Source organism: Sceloporus undulatus, chromosome 2 (genome assembly GCF_019175285.1).
Source record: "Sceloporus undulatus isolate JIND9_A2432 ecotype Alabama chromosome 2, SceUnd_v1.1, whole genome shotgun sequence".
Classification (NCBI taxonomy): Eukaryota; Metazoa; Chordata; class Lepidosauria; order Squamata; family Phrynosomatidae; genus Sceloporus; species Sceloporus undulatus.
Genome location: NC_056523.1, coordinates 28914034 through 28936201, shown reverse-complemented (window position 1 = coordinate 28936201; position 22168 = coordinate 28914034). Strand labels below are relative to the sequence as shown.

The following is a 22168-nucleotide window of genomic DNA, read 5'->3' as shown; positions in this document are numbered from 1 at the left end:
TCCAGGGACTTTCAAATTTACATTTATAATCATAGTGCTGTCCCAAGTGTTGTTTGGTGTTTGCTGTTGTTGTTAATTTAAAAATTCATTATGTTCCAGCTTTTAGGAGGATCAGCAACAGAAATTAACATAACTAGTACATTCCAGAGATATACAGCTGGTTGATAATATTTGAAATTTGATTTAAAAAAACCCACCACACATTGGAAGTATTATTATTTGTGACATGGCTAAAGATGGGGGATTGTGAGGAGAGTAAAGATGACAGAACTAGTGCTAACTACTGTGTCCAGGGACTTTCAAATTTACATTTATAATCATAGTGCTGTCCCAAGTGTTGTTTGGTGTTTGCTGTTGTTGTTAATTTAAAAATTCATTATGTTCCAGCTTTTAGGAGGATCAGCAACAGAAATTAACATAACTAGTACATTCCAGAGATATACAGCTGGTTGATAATATTTGAAATTTGATTTAAAAAAACCCACCACACATTGGAAGTATTATTATTTGTGACATGGCTAAAGATGGGGGATTGTGAGGAGAGTAAAGATGACAGAACTAGTGCTAACTACTGTGACAAGAACTTGAAAAGCAGCCGACGTGACATCTTTCCTATCATGCTGCCGAAAATGTCAACTTTGTGAAGGACAGTGAGAAAATGGTTTGCCGAATATTTGAAAGGTAGATTCAAGAGATGCTTGTCATGTCAGATGTAATATAGTCCACAGCTGTTTGAGAAAGGAAGTCCTTGCAGTTCTGATGGCTCCTAGTTGGCAGGCCTTCCAGACATCCACGCTGCTCCAAAAATGGCTACACTTGACCTGTAGATTGTCTCAAGTTTCTTGCTGCATGATACACAGCAGCTTTATTATTATTATTATTATTATTATTATTATTATTGGTAATTATAGGTATCAGGCAAATTGAGAGTTGATTACTTACTATTCTTTTTAGGTTTATGAGTACAGTTTTTAAAAATATATTATTAGTTACATGAGTCACATGTACAATACAGTGAACATTAATATTGTTTCTGGACAGCTTTGTGAAACTAAAAGCAGTTTACAAATATTACTTCCCAAATGGTGATGACTAAATTGCTGTGGTTAAAGTCAGACAGAACAATGAACATAGTAAATTCTGATCAATGAAACTAATTTAAAAGGAGGGTTCTATGTGCTAGAAATATGAGTTGATAAAACTCAGTTGAGATTGTGAGGACCATATCAACAGTTGGAGCTCTTTTTAATTAATAGGGGACTAGATAGGTTTTATCTGTTCAGTTACTAACCATGCCAGCTTTAATATGTCCTTTGATCTGGGATACACACTGACACATCTTGTTACCAGTCAAAGGTGTCCAAGCAGAAGAGAAACTGGTGTGGGAAATATTTTTCTTTACCTGGACAATGAGCCACTGGTGTTTTGTCACATCCCATGGTATACTCTCTCACTCTCTCTCTCTCTCTCTCTCTCACTCTCTCTCTCTCTCTCTGTTTTATCTCTAACCTTTGATGTACAGCAAATCATAATGAACCTGTTCTAGACAAAGTACTTTAGGAATCACAGTTTAACTCTTTCCACTAAATGCTGTACATAAAAACCTAATACTAGAATGGCAAAATCAAGGCATTTGGATTCAGCTTTAATTATTCCCCAGCTGAGTAGTTGGTGAACAGTGATATTAAATGTAAAGAGGCCTTGAGGGGACCAGTTTAGAAAATATAAGGAATTTCATGATACCCAAAATCTCTTGCATGAGGTGATCACCTCATTCTGTCTTCCATTTTTTTCAGGGGGAATTTTTCAATGCAACCTTTGACAATATTTGTTTTGTGTGTCTGTGTGTGAATTAGGTCATGGATTCAAAGCAATCAGTAATATTTGCATTGCAATTTTTTAAGCCAAAAATATATGATGCTAATGTTGAGGAACTAGAAATATGCTCTGGAATAGGCATACCTTAAAAATGAGACCAACAAGAGCTCTATATTCACTAGCCAACTCTTCTGATGGCCACTTTCCTCATTCTTAAGACTTAAATTGCTTGGGAAAGGGTGAACTGTGGTGTTTCTGTATACCTGCCTTGCTCAGGTAGTCTTTTGTTAGAAGAAAAAGAGTTTTACTGAGAGTTCTCTAACAATGGCTTGGAAAAGTCAAGCTAATTACAAGACACTTTGAGTTTGGAGGAGTTTTCCAACTAGAGCTACCAGGGCTGAGAACTTCAGATGAAATTATAGTCAACTGTTTGTTTTTCTAGGCTCCAGACAAATCTCAAGGGGAAGTTTGATTTTTGTGTCTGAGCTGATTTTACAGCCTCTGTACCAATGTCATAGAATCATAGAGTTGGAAGAAACCATAAGGATCCAAACCATCCAGTCCAAACCCCTGCTGTGCAGGAAGGCATCACCCAACAGATGGCTATCCATCCTCTTCAAAGAAAGAGACTCCACCACGCTCTGAGACAGCATATTCCACTGTCAAATAGCCCTTACTGTCAGGAAGTTCTTCCTAATGTTTAGCTGGAATTTTTTTAGCAGTAGTTTGAATCCATCACTCTGTGTTCTACTCTCTGAAGTGAAAGAAAACAAATTTGTTCCATCCTCAATATGAGATCTCTTAAAATACTTAAGGCTATCAAGTTACCTCTAAACCATCTCTTCTGTAGACTAAACTCCTTTAGGTGGCTCATAGGGCATGGTGGACTACCCTATTCCAAGCTAGGGTAACAGGATTCCTGGTTCAGTGCAAAGTTGTTTGTATATGTGTTGTGCTTGTGTAGTGTCAATGCACTGAAAAGTTATGAACAAGGAATGACGATTAGGAAGAGGTAGTGGGTATGTGCACTTGAGTGCAATGTGCCATTTGGAACCAGCAATAGTTTTGCTATTGGGGAGTCTTCTTGTTGCACAAGTCCTGGCAGCAGTGGTACAGGGGCCAGTAGAGGAAGACAACACTTCAGGGGCTGGCAATAGGCCTACCACAACTTCCAGTAGCACATAAGGCCTCAATAAATTACCTATATGTCATGTGTTTTGTAAGCCAGGCAATCCCTAGCTGGAATGGAAGGAAATGCTGCAGCTACTGGGCACATTTTGCTGCCTACTGAAAAATTGTATTGGTGTCCCCAACCACCACCTTGTTTTATATGAATTCAGTGCTCATTTGCCTAGATTGACCTTGTCACCAATTCCACAATCAAAATCCATGGATGTTCCAGTCTTATTAAATACAATGGATAGTAAAATTGTGTTATTTATATATAATAGCAAAATCATAGTTTTCTTTGTGTAATTTATATTTTTAGAAACATTTTCAAAGAATCCATGAATATGGAGGGATGACTGTACAAGCACCCATGCACTCAACCCCCTGTTCTCAGGTTTTGACCTAAAATCTCTGGAAATGGGATGCTAATGACTGGGAAACACTATTTCCAACACTAGTGTTGTTTTATTGCACTCATAAAGGTCCAAAACACACTACAGAAATAATCCAGTTTGAGGCTGTTTTAACTGCCTTGGCTCAATGCTAGGGAATTCTGGGAGCTGTAGTTTTATAAGACACTTAGTCTTCTCTGTCAGAAAGAGCGCTGGGGCCACAACAAACTACAGTTCCCAGGATTCCCTGTGACGCAGCCAGGGCAGTTAACACAGTCTGAAACCGGATTATTTCTGCAGTGTGTTTTGGAGCAAATTTATTTGAAATTTACAAAAATGTCCTTTTAAAGTAATAAATGAATAAAATAGACAGTGTTAAGTGCTGAAATGCTAAATGAAGTTTATAGAATTAATTGGTTTAATCAATTGACAAGACTGAGGAGTAAATCTTCAGAAATGCAAAACATTTTTGTTTGAAATCTGTGACTTTTGTTCTGTATCAGTTTTGTAAACTGATCCTGTTGTGTAAAGCTGAAAGTAATGCCTTCCCAGTGAGTCTGTTGAGGTTTATTCCCATTTAAGTTTGTAAAGGTCATAAAAGTGGGGGGAGGAGGTTAAGGAAAATACTATTTCATTTTAGAATGATGAATCAAATGTTTCAGACAGGTCCATATATACTAACTGGTCTTACGTGCAATAAAAATGATTTTTAAGCACCCTTGAGTCCTGATAATAGAAAGTAACCTCCACATGGTAAAGAATTTGGAACATTATCAGCTATTTGATTCCTGAATACACTCTAGACCTCAGTCAAGCACATTCCCCTGGGTTATGGTTGCAAAACATGGCATGACACAGTGTCTGGCTATCCTTATTTCTCAGCTGCTTCATGTTCCTCCATCTAAAACATGTGAAAGAACCTAGTAATTGTTTGGAAATATACCAGAACAAGAAATACTGACATGTGAAATGCCAGAGAATTGTCTCAGTCAAGGCAAACTTTCAGTTTCTAGAGGGAGCATGAGAATGGAAATAAAATTCATTCAAACTAGCTCAGAAATATTGTTCCTATAATATTTCCAACAAAGAGTTTTGTTGGTTTTGCTGTAACAGGCTAACATTACTATCCCTCTTGAAGGAGTAGTAAATCTTGTTCCCATTGAAATTAAGAGAAAATAACTGACTGGAAGTAGAAAGCTTTCTTCTTATATTGGTCTAAAGATAACCAGAGCTACCTGGTTCAAGTCACTAATGTTTAAAGCCTTTTGTAAAGGAATGTGCAGCAACAACAGATAGAAAAGCAACCTGGTACTCTGATCCTAATGCCAATTAAGAGTAAATTCTCCTCCAGGGTCTGCAGTATCAGCAGGTCTGCCATCTGCAGCCAATGGTTGCCATTTCATTTTCTATGTAATAAGCGGTTTCCTTGGTCATTAGCACATTAAGGGTCAACATAAATTTTAAACTGATGTCTTGAACTAAGAAAGGAATTTAAGTAAAAGAGCAAGTTTCTTAACCACACTCTGTTTTTGTGTTTTTCTTCATTTAGACTAATGTCAAGACATTTTATGAGAAACACATCATAGGTTATTGCTGCAATCCTGGATAATTCACACATTTAGTTTAATAATAGTTTGACAACATTAGATAAGCAACTATATGATAGGCTTTTCACATCCTATCTTGGATTCCCCCTCATTTGGCAATTGTGTGACACATTAAAAGGCAATGATCTGTGATAACTGATCATTCAATAACTAGTGATAACAAATTCACACATATAGGTTATCTAGTGATAACTGCAATTATCACGTCAGTGACATAACTTGTACTTGCTGGCACATTTACTCCAAAACATTGTAAGTTCTATCAGTAAATGAGTGGTTTCTATATCTTAGGCTAATTAGTCTTGAAAATTACTTTGAGTTAAGTAGAACTTTAAAATAAGCAGTGGATCTGAAAATTAGCAATGACTTTGACTGGTTATATTGACTGGTTGAGGTTCTGGGTTTGTGAATATGTTTGAATGGCCTTTGGCCTTTGGCTGGGGCAATGCTGACCACTGCATGACTTGAAACAGTGTGCTGTAGTCTCACTTTCTTATTATAGCATACCCTCCCAACATGTCACAGATACAACCAAGACATGTGTCTTCAAACAACAGCAGAGTGTGATCAAGCTGGCAAAAAGTATTTGCCAACCAACTTGGGAAATAATAAGACAGGCACAGAAAGCTGTGTTGTAAAATGGGCCACTATATTTAAATCTACCCTGTGTTTTATTTCCACTTTAGAACTGCAAAAGCGGAGAGTAACCTATTGTAGGGGCAGCTGAGGAAGGTGGTCTTTCCCCAGACCTCCTCCGCAGCTTCCCCTGGGCAAATTACCTGAGCCCCAAAGACAACCCAGTAAGTGGTTGCTCCTCAGCCAGCTTCAATCTGAAAGGCCAAGCTGAAGCTTCCTCCTCCAAGTCACAGGACTTAAAATGAGAGTTTGGCCAGCTCCAAGGAGAGTAACTTTCCCCATCCCCTTAGTCGCATGACCAAAATAAGCAGTTCCAGAGGACTCTCCTTCACGGCAAGGGGGTGCTATAGGTGTTCATCCCAATCCTGTATCTCCCCTCGTTACCTGCCAAGTGATTGGCTGTTTAAGAAACCACTCTGACCCAATCATCAATGTTCCCAACAAAAGTGTGGAGCAGACAAAAAAAACTGGAAAAGGGCAAAAATCCCTGTTGTTGTTAATTACCCTCAAGTCAACCACAGCTCATGGTGACCCTATGAATGAGACATCTCCAATACTCCCTGTCCTCCACCACTCAGCTCAGGTCTTGTAGGCTCAGGCCATGGCCTCTCTGACTGAGTCTATCCATCTGGCATGCAGTCTCCTTCTCTTTCTGCTTCCTTCTGTCTTACCTAGCATTATGTTTTTTTCTAGTGAATCATGAAGGGAGCCATGGTGGCATAGTGGTTAAATACCAGTACTGCAACCACAGTGGAGTTCAGTCTAAAAGGGCTCCAGGTTGACTCAGGCCCTGTGCAGACCGGCCATTAAGGCCAGCCTGGGCTGAGTTGGTGCGTCATATCCACATGATGCACACCCTGGAGTTTATCGCACAGGCTCCTGGCACAGTGGGAGAATGGTCCAAAAGGGGCCAGGAAGGGAACGGAACAAGTGGGGGACGCATTTTACTGTGCAGAGAAGTCCCTTACTCATTCCTTTCCCTTCCCTTCCATTCCCAATCCATCCCCAGAGGACTGAAACAGTTCTCAAAAATCACCCCCTCTGGGAGAGATGGTGAATGGATGGGGAATGGAACGCAATGAGCGAGGGACTTTTATGTGCAGTAAAATGCGTCCCCCACTCGTTCCAGGCCCCTTCTGTTCTGTTCTCCTTCCGTGCCTCCTTCCATGGTGCAATTAACTCCCCTGACTCCACCGCCAGGGTGCCATTACACCATGTGCTGCTCCACACAGTGCATGGCATCACAGCGCTCCTCTAGTGCTGTGTCCACACAACGCAGCACCAAAGGAGCACCTTCAAGCTGTGGCAGCATGGCTATCACACCCTTTCCAGGGCACAAAAAGAAGCTGCTTTTTGTCACTCCTTTTAATACCCTGGAAAGGCCAAATCGGGGCCGTGGCATGTAGATGCCGTGGCCCTAATCTGGTGCACCTGAAGGCAGCTGCAGGCTGCCCCTTAGAGGTGGTCTGCAAGCCCCTCAGCCTTCCATCCTTTCATAGGGCAGTAAAATGAGTACCCAGCTTGTTGGGGGCAATTGGATTACAGATTGCAAACTGCTTATAGAGTGCTGCTGCAGGTTTCACTGGACAGGGTTGATCTGAATAATGGGGTAAAATGCACAAGAAAATGCTGCAATAGTTTGCTTTTGCCTGAGCCTACTGGGAAAGATAAGATTCTAAGCTGTGGATGAATGGGGAAAGTGTGAAAGGTTTTCTGCTCTATATTTCTGCTCTATATTTTAAAAGCAACTGAAAATGTGGAATAAAGGATTAACTGATATATCCCTGCCAAATCAGAACAGTTGAAGGCTAAGCTACAAGAACATTCAATTTCAATAAATAATAATAAAAATAAAAATACACAGACATGACAATATTTTCTGGAATGTGAAATCTGAAATATTTGAACTGTTTCAGTCGTAAAATATATATAATCAAACTGCTTGCTTATATTTCATACAATATTTTACAGATATATATATGTGTGTGTGTGTGTGTGTGTGTTTTTAAAAATGAGGCCAAAAATATAGTTTATATTTTTATTTATTGTCCAATTATTCTATTCTAGATCTGGGATATAATTCAGTATTTTTAATACACAAGATGGATGAATAAACATTTATTTTGAATTTATATAATATTGAAAATAAATCTAAACATAAGAATGCTGGCAAATTCCTCTGCAAGTGACAGATACTGCAATCTTTGGTATTCACTTTGTGAGTGAGTTTAAATTCATTTCATCACTGTAAACAAAAGAGTGTAAAAGAAATATGTCAGGAGTTTAAGGTGTATGTTTAAATATTTATATTAATCTGTTATAATACATGATTATCTATAATATATTATATTTTGAAATTTCTGCATCTTTAGCTCAATGAAATATTGACTGTACAGATCGTATTTTTTAATATATATATATATATATATATCTTAGGACCATTTTGATTCTTTAAAAGGAAAATAAAGCTTACCAATTAACCCCTGACAGGAGGTTCATTAGGAGCTTTGTAATCCCTTGCCAAGTCTTTTGTATAGCCAAACTAGTCTAGTAGTAAGGATTTGCAAAGATTAATCTAAACACTGGAGGAGGCCTTTAGGTAAGAACATTTGCTAAATTTTAAGACTTCTTAAACTGCTCTTACAGAGAGAGACTTTCAGTTACAGACTCTATAGGAGTCTACTTATTGCTTGTTAGTAATAAAAGGTAATGCTTTTTACTGCCTGGCTTACTCAGTCATTTTGTGGAACGCAAGAGAATTGTTTTGTTTACCTTCTTCATAGATAATCTGATACAACATACTATATAAGGGAAATTGTGAGAGTCAAGAGATTCCCCTCATCCCACTCCCCAACATCACTGTTGTGTTAATAATATGTGAACATCAATATAAAAGCAATTTTTCCAATATACTTGGGGCAGTATATTTTTTGCATACTATCTAGGGAAAGAGAAGAAAAGATATAGCCTTTTATGTTGCTTTATTCACGTGAAAAGGGGCTTAGGTACCTTACTCAGAATTCATACTTTCATACAAAACTAATGTTACATATTTCTATCCAAAAATCTTTTTTTGAAACCTTTAAGTCATTGTCTTTCGAAAGATACAGAAAGTTAACACTGGCATTTTTCAACTCAACACAACATATATTCATTAGATCATCCTTAGGGATATGAGTGTGCCCTCACTTATCACTGATTTCTGGATTTTTGTTATATATAGTACATTGTGTGTCTGGGGGAAAACACAGACAATTCATCCATACTTTAGGCCTGTAGTCTTTAGTTTGCCCTTTGATTTTGTAAACCTGATTCACATAGCAGTAAAGCCAAAGTATTTTGATTTATTCCAGTTCATTGAATGGTTTGCTGTTTGATTTAACTTGTTCAAGAAATGCACTTAATTCATTATCGCCAAAATACATTGTCAGTAGAAATACACACTTCACAAAATCCAGTCCTGGACTTCTGCTGACAAAATAGTTGAATCCAGTACAAATGAGCAGGGAGTAATCTGCCCTTCCCATCACAACCCTGTCATGCTCCCCCAAGAACTGGTTTGGAAAATGTTCTGGGGCTGGTTTTCAGGCTGGTCTAAAGACTGCAAGAAGGAGGGAGAAAGGAAAGTATTTGGACTTAGTTCTCTTCCTGTAGTAGTCAACAAATATTCTTTTGCTATATCCAAGTTGATACAGCCAGAGGAGGGGAATGGGAGGTTTTATTAGCCACCTGCTCTTTACATTTGTAGTTCCACGCAATATGTCATCTCTCACCATTGATCTTAATTGAACCATCTTTGCTAGCATCCAGTTTGTTTCTGGACACACTTCATAGTGCTCCTGTTTATTTGTGAAGCTTTTTATACGGTTGGGTGGCCAGCATAATAGGTCTCCATTTGTGGCATCTATCTTGTTTCCAGCGCCAGGCAAAGGCCTTTTTGTTTTCTTGGGTGTTTCAATTCTGATGTATTTTTGTGGTTATGCTGTGCTTTTAGGTCATATCAACTATATTTTAGATTTTCATGCAGTGCTCATTTAAGTCTCTACTCCTTTTAATTGATTGCTGTTTTAATTGACAGTTTAATTTATAGTTTTATGTGTTAAGACGTGTGTGTGTGTGTGTGTGTGTGTGTGTAGTGTTAAGCTGTTACATTAACTTATATAGATTTTATGTATGTCTAATTGTATGTTTCCATAAAGAATGTAGGTTTGTGTAACTAATAAAGTTTTGTAATAAAATGGGGAAAAAATTGCTGACATATCCAAATGTTCAAACACTCTATTCACATTGGAGGTGTATCTGCACTGTAGAAGTGATGTATTTTGACACTTTAACTGGCATGGCTCCATTCTATAGAATCCTGGGATTTGTACTTTTGTGAGGCTCCAGCACTCTTTGGCAGAGAAGGCTAAAGACCTTGTAAATCCAGAATTCCATAGGATGGAGCCTCATCTTTTAAAGTGATGTCAAGTTGCATCATTTTCTCTATGGGGAAAGAGTGGTGTCACAAAATGATGCGGTTGTACACCTGGAGGGACTGGCATGGCTACTGGGCAAGGGAGAAAGTAGTGGCGGCTGCTGGGGGTCGTTGGTGCCTTCAGAGTCCTATGTGGTGGCCGCCACGTGGGACTCTGAGGGTGTTGGGGAAGTGGTTTGGCTGGGTGGGGTAGCGAGAGCAAGGCAGTTCACACACACAGCAATGGGTGCCGCTAGGGATGCCACTGTGGAGAAAACATGTGGAGATTTTGCACACAAAAAGAAATCCACAACAAAATCTACACAAAACTGAAAGATTTTCTGAGGGGAATAATTTGTTTATATGAAGACATTTGAAAATGGCAAGAATATTGTAGAGGCGTATTCATTTTTTTCTGCACAGTGCAGCGATAACTACCCTAATAATTTATCCTTACAAGCAAGGATGAAATAATCAGTGATTTATTTCCATGGTCCAGACCTACAAAAATTCCTCAATCCTGTCCTAAAACTCATCTTACAAATTTGAGTGGGGGGCTTGTGTTGTACCCCATGAAGTGCAAGGATCTGCTCTTCATTTTTTGTACTTAATGACCTCAATGAGCAAAGCATTTTTATGTTTTTGTACAATAGTGGATAAATCTTACCCACATGAAACAGCCTTCATACTCAGAAATTCTTACAATCCTCCAAATTGGTTCGTGAAAAATGATGTATAGGTAAGAATATAGTTTTCATATAATTCCTTTAAGTACTTAAAATACACAGTTGCCATATCATTGCTTGCCCTGGAGCAGAGGCTTCATGCTACAGTGGTAGAAAGGCCTCCAAATAAACTTAACCAGTACGTTGGAAACTAGTTCATAGGTTCAGAGAATTTTGAAATAATTTACTTTGGTGAATCAGAGGTTTGAATATTAAAATGTATCAAGGGCTTTCTTGGTGGTTGCTCCCAGATTGTCGCCCCAACATGTCCTTCCCCAGCAGGAAAAGACCAATTTATTCAGACAGGCTTTTGACTGACTGCTGAGGACTGACCTTTTAATGGGGGTGACTGTACTTTTTCTTTCTTTCCATCTCTGCCTTCAATGATTTTTAATTCTCTTATTGTTTTAATATGGTAATCTGTTTAATTGTGTTTTCATTTTAAAAATGTTGAGATGTTAAATAAATAAATGCTCTTTATTTCTGTATTTGTTTTCAATTATAAATAAAATGGCAAAATGTAAAGAAAACTTATTTTAACCTCTCTCCTTCAGGCCTGACGGAATAGGAACTGTAACGGTAGAAGAAAAAGAACGGTTTGAAGAAATCAAGGAGCGACTGCGGTTGTTATTGGAAAATCAAATCACACATTTTAGGTAATCATTGCTCTTTCATCTTCTAAATGCAGAGGTGATTTGCTGAATTTCACATGATGCAGAGGTAGTTACATAAACAACAAGAATTTCCTTGGGCTTTATTAGCATACCTATCACATTACAGTAATATCACAGGAGTTGCTAAAAGGCTTAAGGACTGTTGCGTTTTTGACATTAAAGATTCTATTGTCTTAACAATAGACAATCAATGGAGAAATTTTCCATTGAGTTTTTCATTCCATTTTCCATTTTTCTTATGTCAGAATTCATAGAAATTGAGTGGAATGAGAGGCTAGTTTTAATTTTTATAAATTGATATGTTTATTTCAAACTGAGAGAGCCAGCATGGTATAGTGGTTTGAGCATTGGACCACAACTCTGGAGATCCAGGTTCGATTCCCACTCAGTCTTGGAAACCCACTGAGTGCCCTTGGGCAAGTCACACACTCCTGGTCCCAGAAAACCCAGTGACAGGTTTGACTTAGGGTTGCAATCAGTCAGAAATTATTTGAAGGCACACAACAAACCTCTAAAACTGAATTGCCCATTTTGTATTTTTAAATTTGATTTATTATATTGCATTATTCATATTGGACTACAGTTGGCCTTCCCTATCCACAGATTACTTTTCCATGGAGTCAACAACCCACAGCTTCAAAATATTCCAAAAAATATAAATTCCAAAAAGGAAATCTTGTTTTTTGTCATTTTAAGGTGCCATTATATTTAATGGGACTTGAGCATCCATGGACGTCCTGGAACCAAACCCCAGCAGATGCCAAGGGTCCACTGTACTTACAGGCAGGAACTTGCATAATGTAATCTGACCTTGTTACTTCCTTTTAGATATCTCTCTATTGCTGGTTTATCCTTCCTCCATTCCCCATTTCCTATTTTGCTGCAGTCATGCATTTAACAGGGATAATAGGGAGCACTACTGCTTTAGAGTTGGCTGTGTTACAGGCTAGTCTTCACAAGAGCAAAAGTCACCTAAAAGTTTAGCATATATGTGATGCAATTCCCAGGTCCTGTCTGCACAAGTCAAATAAAACAGCCTCCCCTCTCCTCAGTAGGGAGACCAGTTACTCTGGATAATCCTGGAAAATCCTAAACTTGCCGTTCTGATGCCAGGCAGCTTTATGAAACATGTCTCTGCTGCTCAGTGCTGCTGCTGCTGCTAATCTCTTCTCTGAGGTCAGAACAAGACACCCAGCCATGTGATTGAGTCTGGGTGCCTCATTCTGGCTTCATAGTCAAGCAGTCCACAATGACTGCAGATGTGCCAGGCAGCTCAGTGGGACTTGTGTGTGATCAGCCACTCAACACTGGAACGGAAGGCCTTTGCAACTGGGGGGCCAGGTTCCAGGGCAGCTCTGGGGCCCTGCACCAAATCAGACAGGACCCAAGTTTCCCAAACTCTTGCATTGATGCTTATGAATAAATTTAAAGCATACATATCTAGAGAAAACCAAATGCTACCTCACTTTCATCCATGATTCCTCCCACCACATTGTCACTCTTCAGTAATCTACCAGCAAGGAGAATCTCCAACCTGGATTGCCTTTTTAGTATAACGTCAAGTCATATCTCACTGAAATGATCATACCCATAAAGAAATTTTATAGATTCTCGGTTTCCACTCATGTTGTTAATACTTGGCAGGGGGATCTGGATAATAAAAAATGATATAGGGCTGAAACAGCTAGCCAAAAGTAGTGGCTTCTGGCCACTTCAAGGGTATGGCATTCAGATGACACATGTCCCAAAGTGGCTGGAAGTTGCTTCGAGGCCATGCTTATGAGGCAAGAGCCGGTCCACAAAGGAATGGGTTAAATCTGCTTCTGCTGGTAGCCTAATTGGGACTGCGGTGGTGGCCCGATTTAGAAGCAACTCTGTGATCACTACAGTCCCAGCACAATTGGGGCCAAAGCAGCCATAGACCGCTTCTTCTGGTCTGTCTCCTTCGGCCCATAAATTCCAATGAATACAAACTGTGATGCGATAAACAAGAAAAACTAATCCTGCAATCCTGCTGAATTTGTTCTTTCATTACTCATCTAAGATTTATGTTGCAGTATAACTTGCACTTGCTCTGGATTCATGGCTCTATTGTGGAAATTGCAAGCTTTTTAATGTGTGCTAACTTAAAGACTTAAACCCTTCTAATAGTTCCATTTAATCTGATTCATGCCACAATAAATAATTAAACAGAAGAATATTGAGAGAAAGGAGCTGGTCCTTCAGGAAATAATCATTTTTGTCAAGTCTGTGTAAAATCTATTAATACAATTACACGTCTAAAAAATCTTCAAAACTTATTTATTTACTCTAGGTATTGCTTCCCATTTGGCCGACCAGAAGGCGCTTTAAAAGCCACACTATCACTCCTGGAAAGGGTAAGCATAGGGGTGCTGAAAGGTTGGTGAAGAAATCAAGTTGCCATATTTGACTATTTTCATTTTGTAGAATTTACATTGGCTTCAGTTTGAAATCATGAAGCCATTTTAATTCTCATCATAGTGGAAATGAATGACTGCAGCAGTGTGAAAATATATTTCATCTTCTTCAGTGCATGGTTTTACAAATAGTAATGGGTTGTCTAATATGAGCAACATTTGTTGTCCACTTAGGACATGCTGTGATATAAGGGGGCTGTTCACACAGGCCAAAAGGCCCATACCGCCCCCCAGACCTGTATATACAATGCACGCCAACATCCTGAGGCTTGAATTGGGCAGACTGGGCACTGATCCAGTGAATCCAGCCCAATCCCAGCCCAAACAGCCTTTATCCTGGTCTTAAAAGATTGTGTCTTTGCAGCTGCGTTTCTCAGAAACTCTTCACAACAGCCAGCAGACCAAACAGCCTCCACACCACCTTACCTGCCACCACGGCCATTCACTGTGAAGATTTCAGTTGCAGCCTGTGAAATCAGAAGGGGGTTGCCTGGCCACATGGGTGAAGCCAGGTGCCCCATTACCAACATGACAGGCATAGCTGAAGCCTTCAAGGAAAATGGCAGTGACAGGTAAGAGGGCACGTCAGCTGCTCTTTGACAAGGTGGCAGGCAGGCACCTGAACCCATCACCACATTGGTTCAGGTACACACCTGGGGTGAAAACAGGCAGGATACACAGGCAGAATACCATGGGGTTGGCCCTTGGTATCCCATTTGTGCATTCAGCACCCTAGATTTCATGAGCATTTCTGTTTGGATTGGATGAGCTTTCCCTCCCCCCACCCAGCTGTTTGGTTCCCCTTTAATATGAGCTCAACAACATGTATGCTTTACCCTTGTCCTTCCTGGCTGATTAACGGAGACTAGTCCAATGGCTAGAGAAGAGTAAATGCATCTTTGGAGGAAGGAGTTATGCTAGCCATCCTAATCTTCTGATGTTGTACCAGCTATCCTAATGTTCTACCATTTTAAAAAGCCTCCTCTGGACTCCACCATGTTGGATAATTTCCTTCAGTTTGCTAGTATTGGGCAAAGTATTTCTGCATGGGGCCATCTCAGCTTCAGTAGTTCTCAGGTGAAACAAATTGTGTAGACATATTTCATTCTGGCTTCAGGCCAAGATTTGGAATTTAGACAGATTTGTTCACCCTGGTGGAAGACCTATGCCAGGAACTAGACAAGGGGAGAACATCCCTGGAGGTTCTTGGTGGTTCTACTGAACCACCCAGCAGCATTCAATCCCATTGGTCAAATTATGCTTCTGGATTGCCTGGCAGGAGTGGGCTTGCAAGATGACATTTTACAGTGTTTCCTGGAGGTTTGGTTTCAGAATGTGATATACCATCTCAGTTGCTATCCTATTATATTCATACTCTCATATTTACTATAACATGGTTTCTGTATAAAACCACTATGAGAAATCTAGTTAGTTGCAACAAGAGCAGACTATCTGAATCACTGGGATTTCCCTATGTGTAGACTCACCATTCAACAAATTACTGTATTCAGTACCAACAGGGGGATGATTTCTCCTTTTCATCAATTTCCAGGATTGTTTTGAATTGTCTGGAAGAAGTATGGGGATGTTTGAGAACTTCCAAACTTTAACAGACAGGAAATGTGAGAACTCTAAAAAAAGACTTTTTTTTTTTTTTTGAAAGAGCAGTATTCTGATTCACAATTTGGAGGTCTTTGTTCCTGGATACTCAGGCTATGCCTCTAGCCAAAGTTTTCATCTAGCTTAGACTGGTATACCATCTGAGATCAAGCCTGACCATGGTGATCCATGTCTTATTTACTGCAGTGTGCTTTGCACTGGGGCAACCTTTTTTAGGCATGACCTTTTCCTAGTTCTACCTTGAGATATCAGGGATTGAATTTGGGCACTTCTCTATGATGTGCATGCATACTACTATTACTACAAACCTTCACTTTAACAATTGAGAAATAATCAGACTCTTTCAAAACTCTAATGGAACAGCATGTTCTTTGAGGACCTAATGGAGTGCTGATTCTAGTGCTGAATATAATTTGTCAATTTTTTTAAAATGTGAGAAACGTGAGAACCAAGTCCTGCGACACCTGAAAGGCTACAGCATTTATGGTGGCACAAGTTTTCCTTGGCAAGAATCAGCTTCTTTATATGGCATTGCTACATCAGATGGCATCTTCAGTTGGCATCACAATAGATGAATATAGCTATGCTCTTCATATTTGCCCTTGCAGATCTTAGTGAAGGTGGAAGAGAGAGACCCGCAATGATGAGGAATGTATATAACAGCTAAGACCTGAAAATTTTTAGAGTGTGTGTCTGACACATGTCTATGACTTTTCTTATATTGTTGTAATATGCACATCTTTGGATATTTTCTGGGCAGTTCTGTGCACAATGCAAATACAAGTAGAGAGGTCACAACAGTGACCCTTAGTAACCAGGAACAATGATACTATTGCTGTCTGTTTTCTGGCCAGGAGAGGGAGACAAAGGGCATTGTGAGGGTGGGTGAAATGTTAAAAAAACAACACAATTATCATGATGACACAATAAATCAGTGTTTCTTATATCAAGGTTTTGATGAAAGACATAGTTACTCCAGTCCCTCAGGAAGAGGTAAAAGCTGTCATCCGTAAATGCTTAGAACAAGCTGCATTGACAAACTATACTCGGCTATCAGAGTATGCCAAAATTGAAGGTAAGAAATTTTTATTAATAAATTAACGTTAATACCCTCTTTCAGGAAAGCAACCAAGACAGCTGCATTTTAAAAAGAAAGAAATTCAGTGTCTACCTTTTTTTTCACTACAGCATATATGACGAAAAAAATAACAATTTCATTTTTTTATTTCATTTTCAAGACAGGTTTGGTGCAATAATTGCTTTTAAAAAAAGCTGAAACAGATAAAAGAATATTTATTTTGTAGGTGAATAAGTATGTATGTTTGTCCAATTCATACATGTCACATGCACACACACACACACACACACCAGTAAGAAAAATAGTGAAATCAACATAGTGTATCATTTTTGTAGCTGGAAAGGCAAAGCAGTGTTTGTGACAGTGGAGTTCACGGAACTATTGAAATATCAGAAAAAATTGTCTTATAATGGTACTCATTCATTGCAAGCCAACTTAAAAGGTCTATATATATTCTCACAAGTAATATTCAGTCACCCTCCCTTTATGCATAGCAGATCTTGTCAAATCAGTTGGCCCTGTGCTTGCATCAGATTTCATTCTTGTCACTCTGAGTTCACTGTAGCTGATATTATTGACCTTTTATATTATGAAGGAATAACAAGTACTGACCAGAGACACATGTAGTCATCCAAAAGACATTTTAAAACTTGCTTGAAGAGATGCTTTTGGCAGGCATTCTGTACATGCAGATAGACCTTTATACATTAATCAATTTTCATTGTTACCTTGCTGTTGTATAGTACTTTGAACCTCCTACACATCATGATAAATGCTTTGTTGTACAATGTTTAAATTGAATCATGCAGTGTGGATTATGGATTTGTGTCATGTCATCATGTATGAGCCATGAAGCTCTACAAAAACTGTTCTCCTTTGCTTAGAATAACAACACTGGAGGAAACAATATCATCATTCAATTTTTTTCTCCCTAGTCCTTGCTTATCAGAAGGACTGGATTGTTGTGATATGCCACATATTTCCAGGGTCTGTACATTACACACCTCCTCTCTTTTTTCAATGTTTTTGCCCCATTGACAATGCAAATTGTGTACCAGTGGTAATGAATTCATTGTTGTGCATCCAGTGAGAAACGCTTAAGAATTGGGCACTAAAAGGATGTTTATCAACTCTTGACTTGGTAATGAGCGGTGAAAATAGAGAAGGAACGCAGGTCTCTTGAGCGCTATACTATCAAGGAATTTATCCAAGCCCTGTACTTCACTGAACAGTTTTAATTGGTGAACTCTGTTTTTTAAAAAATCAGTGTGTAGATATGCTTCACAAGGACATGGGAGAACTCTTTCAAAGGCAATTCAAAGGCAGCTTTGGGGTTGTTATTTCCTTTTGAACAGACACTGGGTTCCCTAGGTCTCTGTGTAACGCTCACTAACTCTGTTGGTAAGCTTTGCTCTCTTCTTTCAGATATATCTATGCAAAAACAAACTTTATGATCTGTAAGTAAAAATGCATTCATTTCCCAAAACATAGATCAGTCAGTTTGTACTTTCCTTTTGTGCCTCAATTCTTCTTGATTGTGTTAATTATCTGCCCTCTTTTTGGCACTGTGACTTTTAGGTCTGGGAAACCTTGAAGCAACAAACCTTTCCTTTTAGTTTCCTTTTTTTCTTTTCCTTTTTAATTCCAGCCGTTGTTTTCAGAGAAGTACTTCATCCCACACTACCTGCTCTCTTCTGCTTCTCTCCTTCCTTGTTCGTGGTTGGTTCAGCCACTTTTCTATGCTGCCTCTATAAAAAGTGGTTGCGTCAGTTTCAAAGCATGCTGGGATTGTTAATTGAAACAACCCAACATCTGCAAGCTGCATGCCTCAGGTTTTCTCTCATGAGCATAGTCCGCTCACTATGAGTTCTTTTCTTTCTTTCCTCCTTTACTTTAAAAAAAAACCGTGTGACACATTTCTCCGGAGGTGTCTACGATTTGGAAATAAAATGCCTCCCTGACTCTAAATAGCCTGAGTGCATTAAAAAATTTAGATTAGAAACAATTAGCAGCAATGCTGCTTGAGGCTATGTTTATGAAGAAATACCTGTGAAAGCCTTAGATACTGAAGGCTAAACTCCTTAGTATCTTGGAGCCTGAAATCAATAGAACTCTATTTCCTCCTATTCATGACGTTCTGACCATTATATTCTTGCAAACAATTCAGAACAAACCTTTAGAATCATGGTCACAATCTCTTTTGTGACTCATGAGCATGCTGAATGGTTAATCCAGTAAACCTCCAATTTGAAATCTCCTTTTTTATTTTTATTCTGTGTGTATCCCAAAATACTCTACAGCTACTTTCCTTTTAAGCTAATGTAAAGTTTTCCTCTGACCTATGACCTATAACCTCTTTACCTCTGACCTAAGCCTCTTGCATGCCCAAATCCTCTTTTATAGGGAAAAAGAGAGAAATGTATGAGCATCCTGTCTTCTGCTTGGCCTCTCAAGTGATGGATTTAACCATTCGTGAGTACCTTCCACCCTCCAATCCATGCTGTCATCACTCTTTTCTGTTTTTCATTACTTCAGTACAATCCAGAACCAAATCAACTCACTTTCCTTGCTTCAAGTCTTTTAGCATTGGCTTGTCTGTTGCTTCTGTCTGTGAAAGTCCCAGTGTGAGAAGTCCAGTCACTTTTTATCAGCCTAAAAACCAGGTTAGAAAAAAAAATCAGCTGTTTTTGTTTGTGACGAACTCCAATTTGTCTGTAAGTTTTTTCAGTTCTTCTTTCTGTCTGTGACCTGAATGCATTTTTACTTTGCTTCTGTGTAACCCCAATTTGTAAACACTTGTCACTGGTACACAATCAAAAGGTAGAAACAACGCGGGGGAGCAATGAGCTAGAAGTCAGATAAACAACATTGGGAAAGGACTGTCCTTATCTTTCCCTGATGTTTCTTGTTTCTAAAGTTCTCAACAATCTGGTTATAAGACCACAGTGGGGAGAAAAAGTCTTCCCTGTGCATTAGATTTTTCATGTTTCTTGTCTGTTATTTTTTTTCAAGCAGAATGCTATTCTAAATTCTTTATTCATCAGCAACTCTGAATAAGACATGTTATGTATATTGGTTTACCACTCTAGTATCCAGTGTGTGTTCGCAGAGCTTAAAACACTAAACACCAACTTTTCTTTGTTACAACATTAAGCTTTATCTTCACAAAACAAGTTGTTTTCGATGGTACCCATGCTTCTGGGTGGTGGGGGAGATGGGGCAACTTTTTTTTCCTCGAATGTCATATATCACACATAACTGGGAGGCATTTTGATCCACTTGCTCATTAATCCTGCATATCTGTTCTTGTTTTTCTCTCTTTTCTCTTTGTTGCTTTCTTTCTCTTTCATATAGAGAATCAAAAGGATGCAGGTGAACAACTGTATATGCCTTATAAATTGCTAGGATTGTTGAGTTTTTATTGATCTTTGTTTTTCCTTTTTGTAGCTCCTTAAGATATGTACTCCTTATAGAGAGAAGCTGGAGTTGCAGTAATACTTAAGGAGTTAATTTGTGCTGTCTTAATTGATGTAACTAGTGTTCTCCTTCACCCCTAGTATAGGTAGCAAAGATATAGTGCAGCCTTATTAGGAGATGAGACATAGACTAAGAAGTCATTTGTTTTCGACAACAACAACAAAAACCAAACCTAACACTACATTTTGGTGCACAGTGTTATGTACAATCTGGCTTTTCATTCAAAACACAATTTTATACCTAAATTAATTTTCATTTTTGTTTTCATATCTTCTGTTTTATGCCCTATCTGGGTAGAATGTTCTTCTTGTTAATGTGTAACTAACAATATGGTCAAAGAGAAGTCATGTGTGTTGTATTTTTATTTTTATCTTTTTGTAATGTGGTTATGTAATGGAACAAGAATACAGTTCAGATAATAATCTCTAAAGAAATAATGTTACACAAATTTTTAAGACACACAACCTTTTTCATGACTTCTATATAATGTAAGAAATAGTCATTTGAAATTTATTAAAATCTGAACTGTTAATTTTATTTTATTTTTTTCCTTGAGTCCTTTGTTTATGTTTTGTGAAAACAGATTGTCTGAACTTTAAACTGTTTTTAAAAGGGAAATATTTTTGAAAGAAAAAAAACCCTCATACCATCATGGCAAATTCTGCCTTGGTTGCATTGGGACCATGTTTGAAAGAAGCTAATGAAAATGGCTCAGTACCTATTTTATTTTTTAAAAAACACTTACAAGAATTCACTTATCCCAGTCTGACCTACATTTTACTAGTATTGATGGATGAGAATATCACAGTTTAGCTAATTGAGTCATTCACAACAAAAAGTCCATAAAAATAAATAAAGGCCCGAGACAGGTGGGCAGGAAGGAATGTGTCTGCGCTGATTCTAGGGTTTGGGAGCACACAGCAACCGTATACTCCTGAACGCTAGTCCGTATGGACGCCGCCATCATGGCAGTCTCCCATCCATACGGGGGCTGCCATGATGATGCAAGCGCAGCGACACGTCAGCACGTCATGGCACCACTCTTGCATCATTGATGCAACATAGTGCACAATGGCACACTGATGGCAGCACCCACACACGCCAAAAAGAACCCACTTTTAGCGGGTTCTTTCTGGTGTGAAAGGAGCCTACGTGGTTTGGTTGCTGTGGGCTCCCTCCCGAGGGAAAACGGGCAGCTCCAGACAGCCCCTTTAGGGCAGTCTGTTGAGCCCCAAAGTTAGTTACCTTTAACCTTGGTTTTTACAGTATCAGCAACACGTAGCACTGGCCTTAGTAAAGTCAAGCATCCTCACCTATATCAGTTTGATGCATCCAGTTGCTTTGATAATGAATATGCTTTGGAAATAGCAATGAAGAATCTGCGTAATGAAGAAATAGTCATGAAAGAATGTTATCAACGCCATGTGCATATCATGAGATGTTCAAAATTATGGAGTTAAAATAATAGCTTTCGTGAATATAAGATGAATCCACTATCACTGTAGTAGAAGTCCATGGCTCACTAGGACATCCTGTTGACCCACAGCTCCCCAGGCTGCCCCCAAATTTTGAACAGATTTTGTAAGTTTATAAACAATGACTGAGAATCATGAATCTTCCTCCCAATAAGTTCTACTGACATCAATAAATCCAGTCCCGTGACTGTATATATTCAATGGTCTACTCTACTTTCAATATTTAACAGATATGTGAAAAATCATCAGTATCAATATTTTCTTGTGATTCCCCATATAGCCATCAGTGTAACATGTATACAAGATATATTCATTTAGTAATAGTCTTTGAATCATTACTAATAATCATGTAGTTAAAATTGTGTAACATTATATATATGCCTCATTTTATTAAAATGGGTCAGTATTCCATCCATTGTGTCCATATTTAAAACTAATTTGGATTTTCTTGCTTTCTTGACCAAAAGGTTTGCTTGCCATAGCAAACTTCAAGAAAGGAAATTAAGGCCTGGGACAGACCACCCAAAAAGGTGGCCTGCCAGTGGCCTTTTTTCCCCTGGAGGGAAACCACAGCCGCCAAACCATGCGGCTTCCTTACAGAA

At 38.7% G+C, this 22168-nt stretch overlaps 1 protein-coding gene across 13 annotated transcripts in view; it reads left to right on the top strand.

The window, feature by feature from the left end:
- Positions 1–22168, top strand: part of CADPS (calcium dependent secretion activator) — a 466363-nt gene that overhangs the window by 310477 nt on the left and 133718 nt on the right. For 5 of the 13 annotated variants that reach the window (XM_042450090.1, XM_042450099.1, XM_042450089.1 and 2 more), the window contains 5 exons: positions 11359–11460; positions 13793–13856; positions 16488–16611; positions 19018–19086; positions 19969–19986. In XM_042450090.1, coding sequence (XP_042306024.1) covers positions 11359–11460; positions 13793–13856; positions 16488–16611; positions 19018–19086; positions 19969–19986 — 377 coding nt within the window. The remainder of the gene's footprint in view (positions 1–11358; positions 11461–13792; positions 13857–16487; positions 16612–19017; positions 19087–19968; positions 19987–22168) is intronic. The other 8 variants (XM_042450101.1, XM_042450096.1, XM_042450095.1 and 5 more) reach the window with 3 other exon arrangements.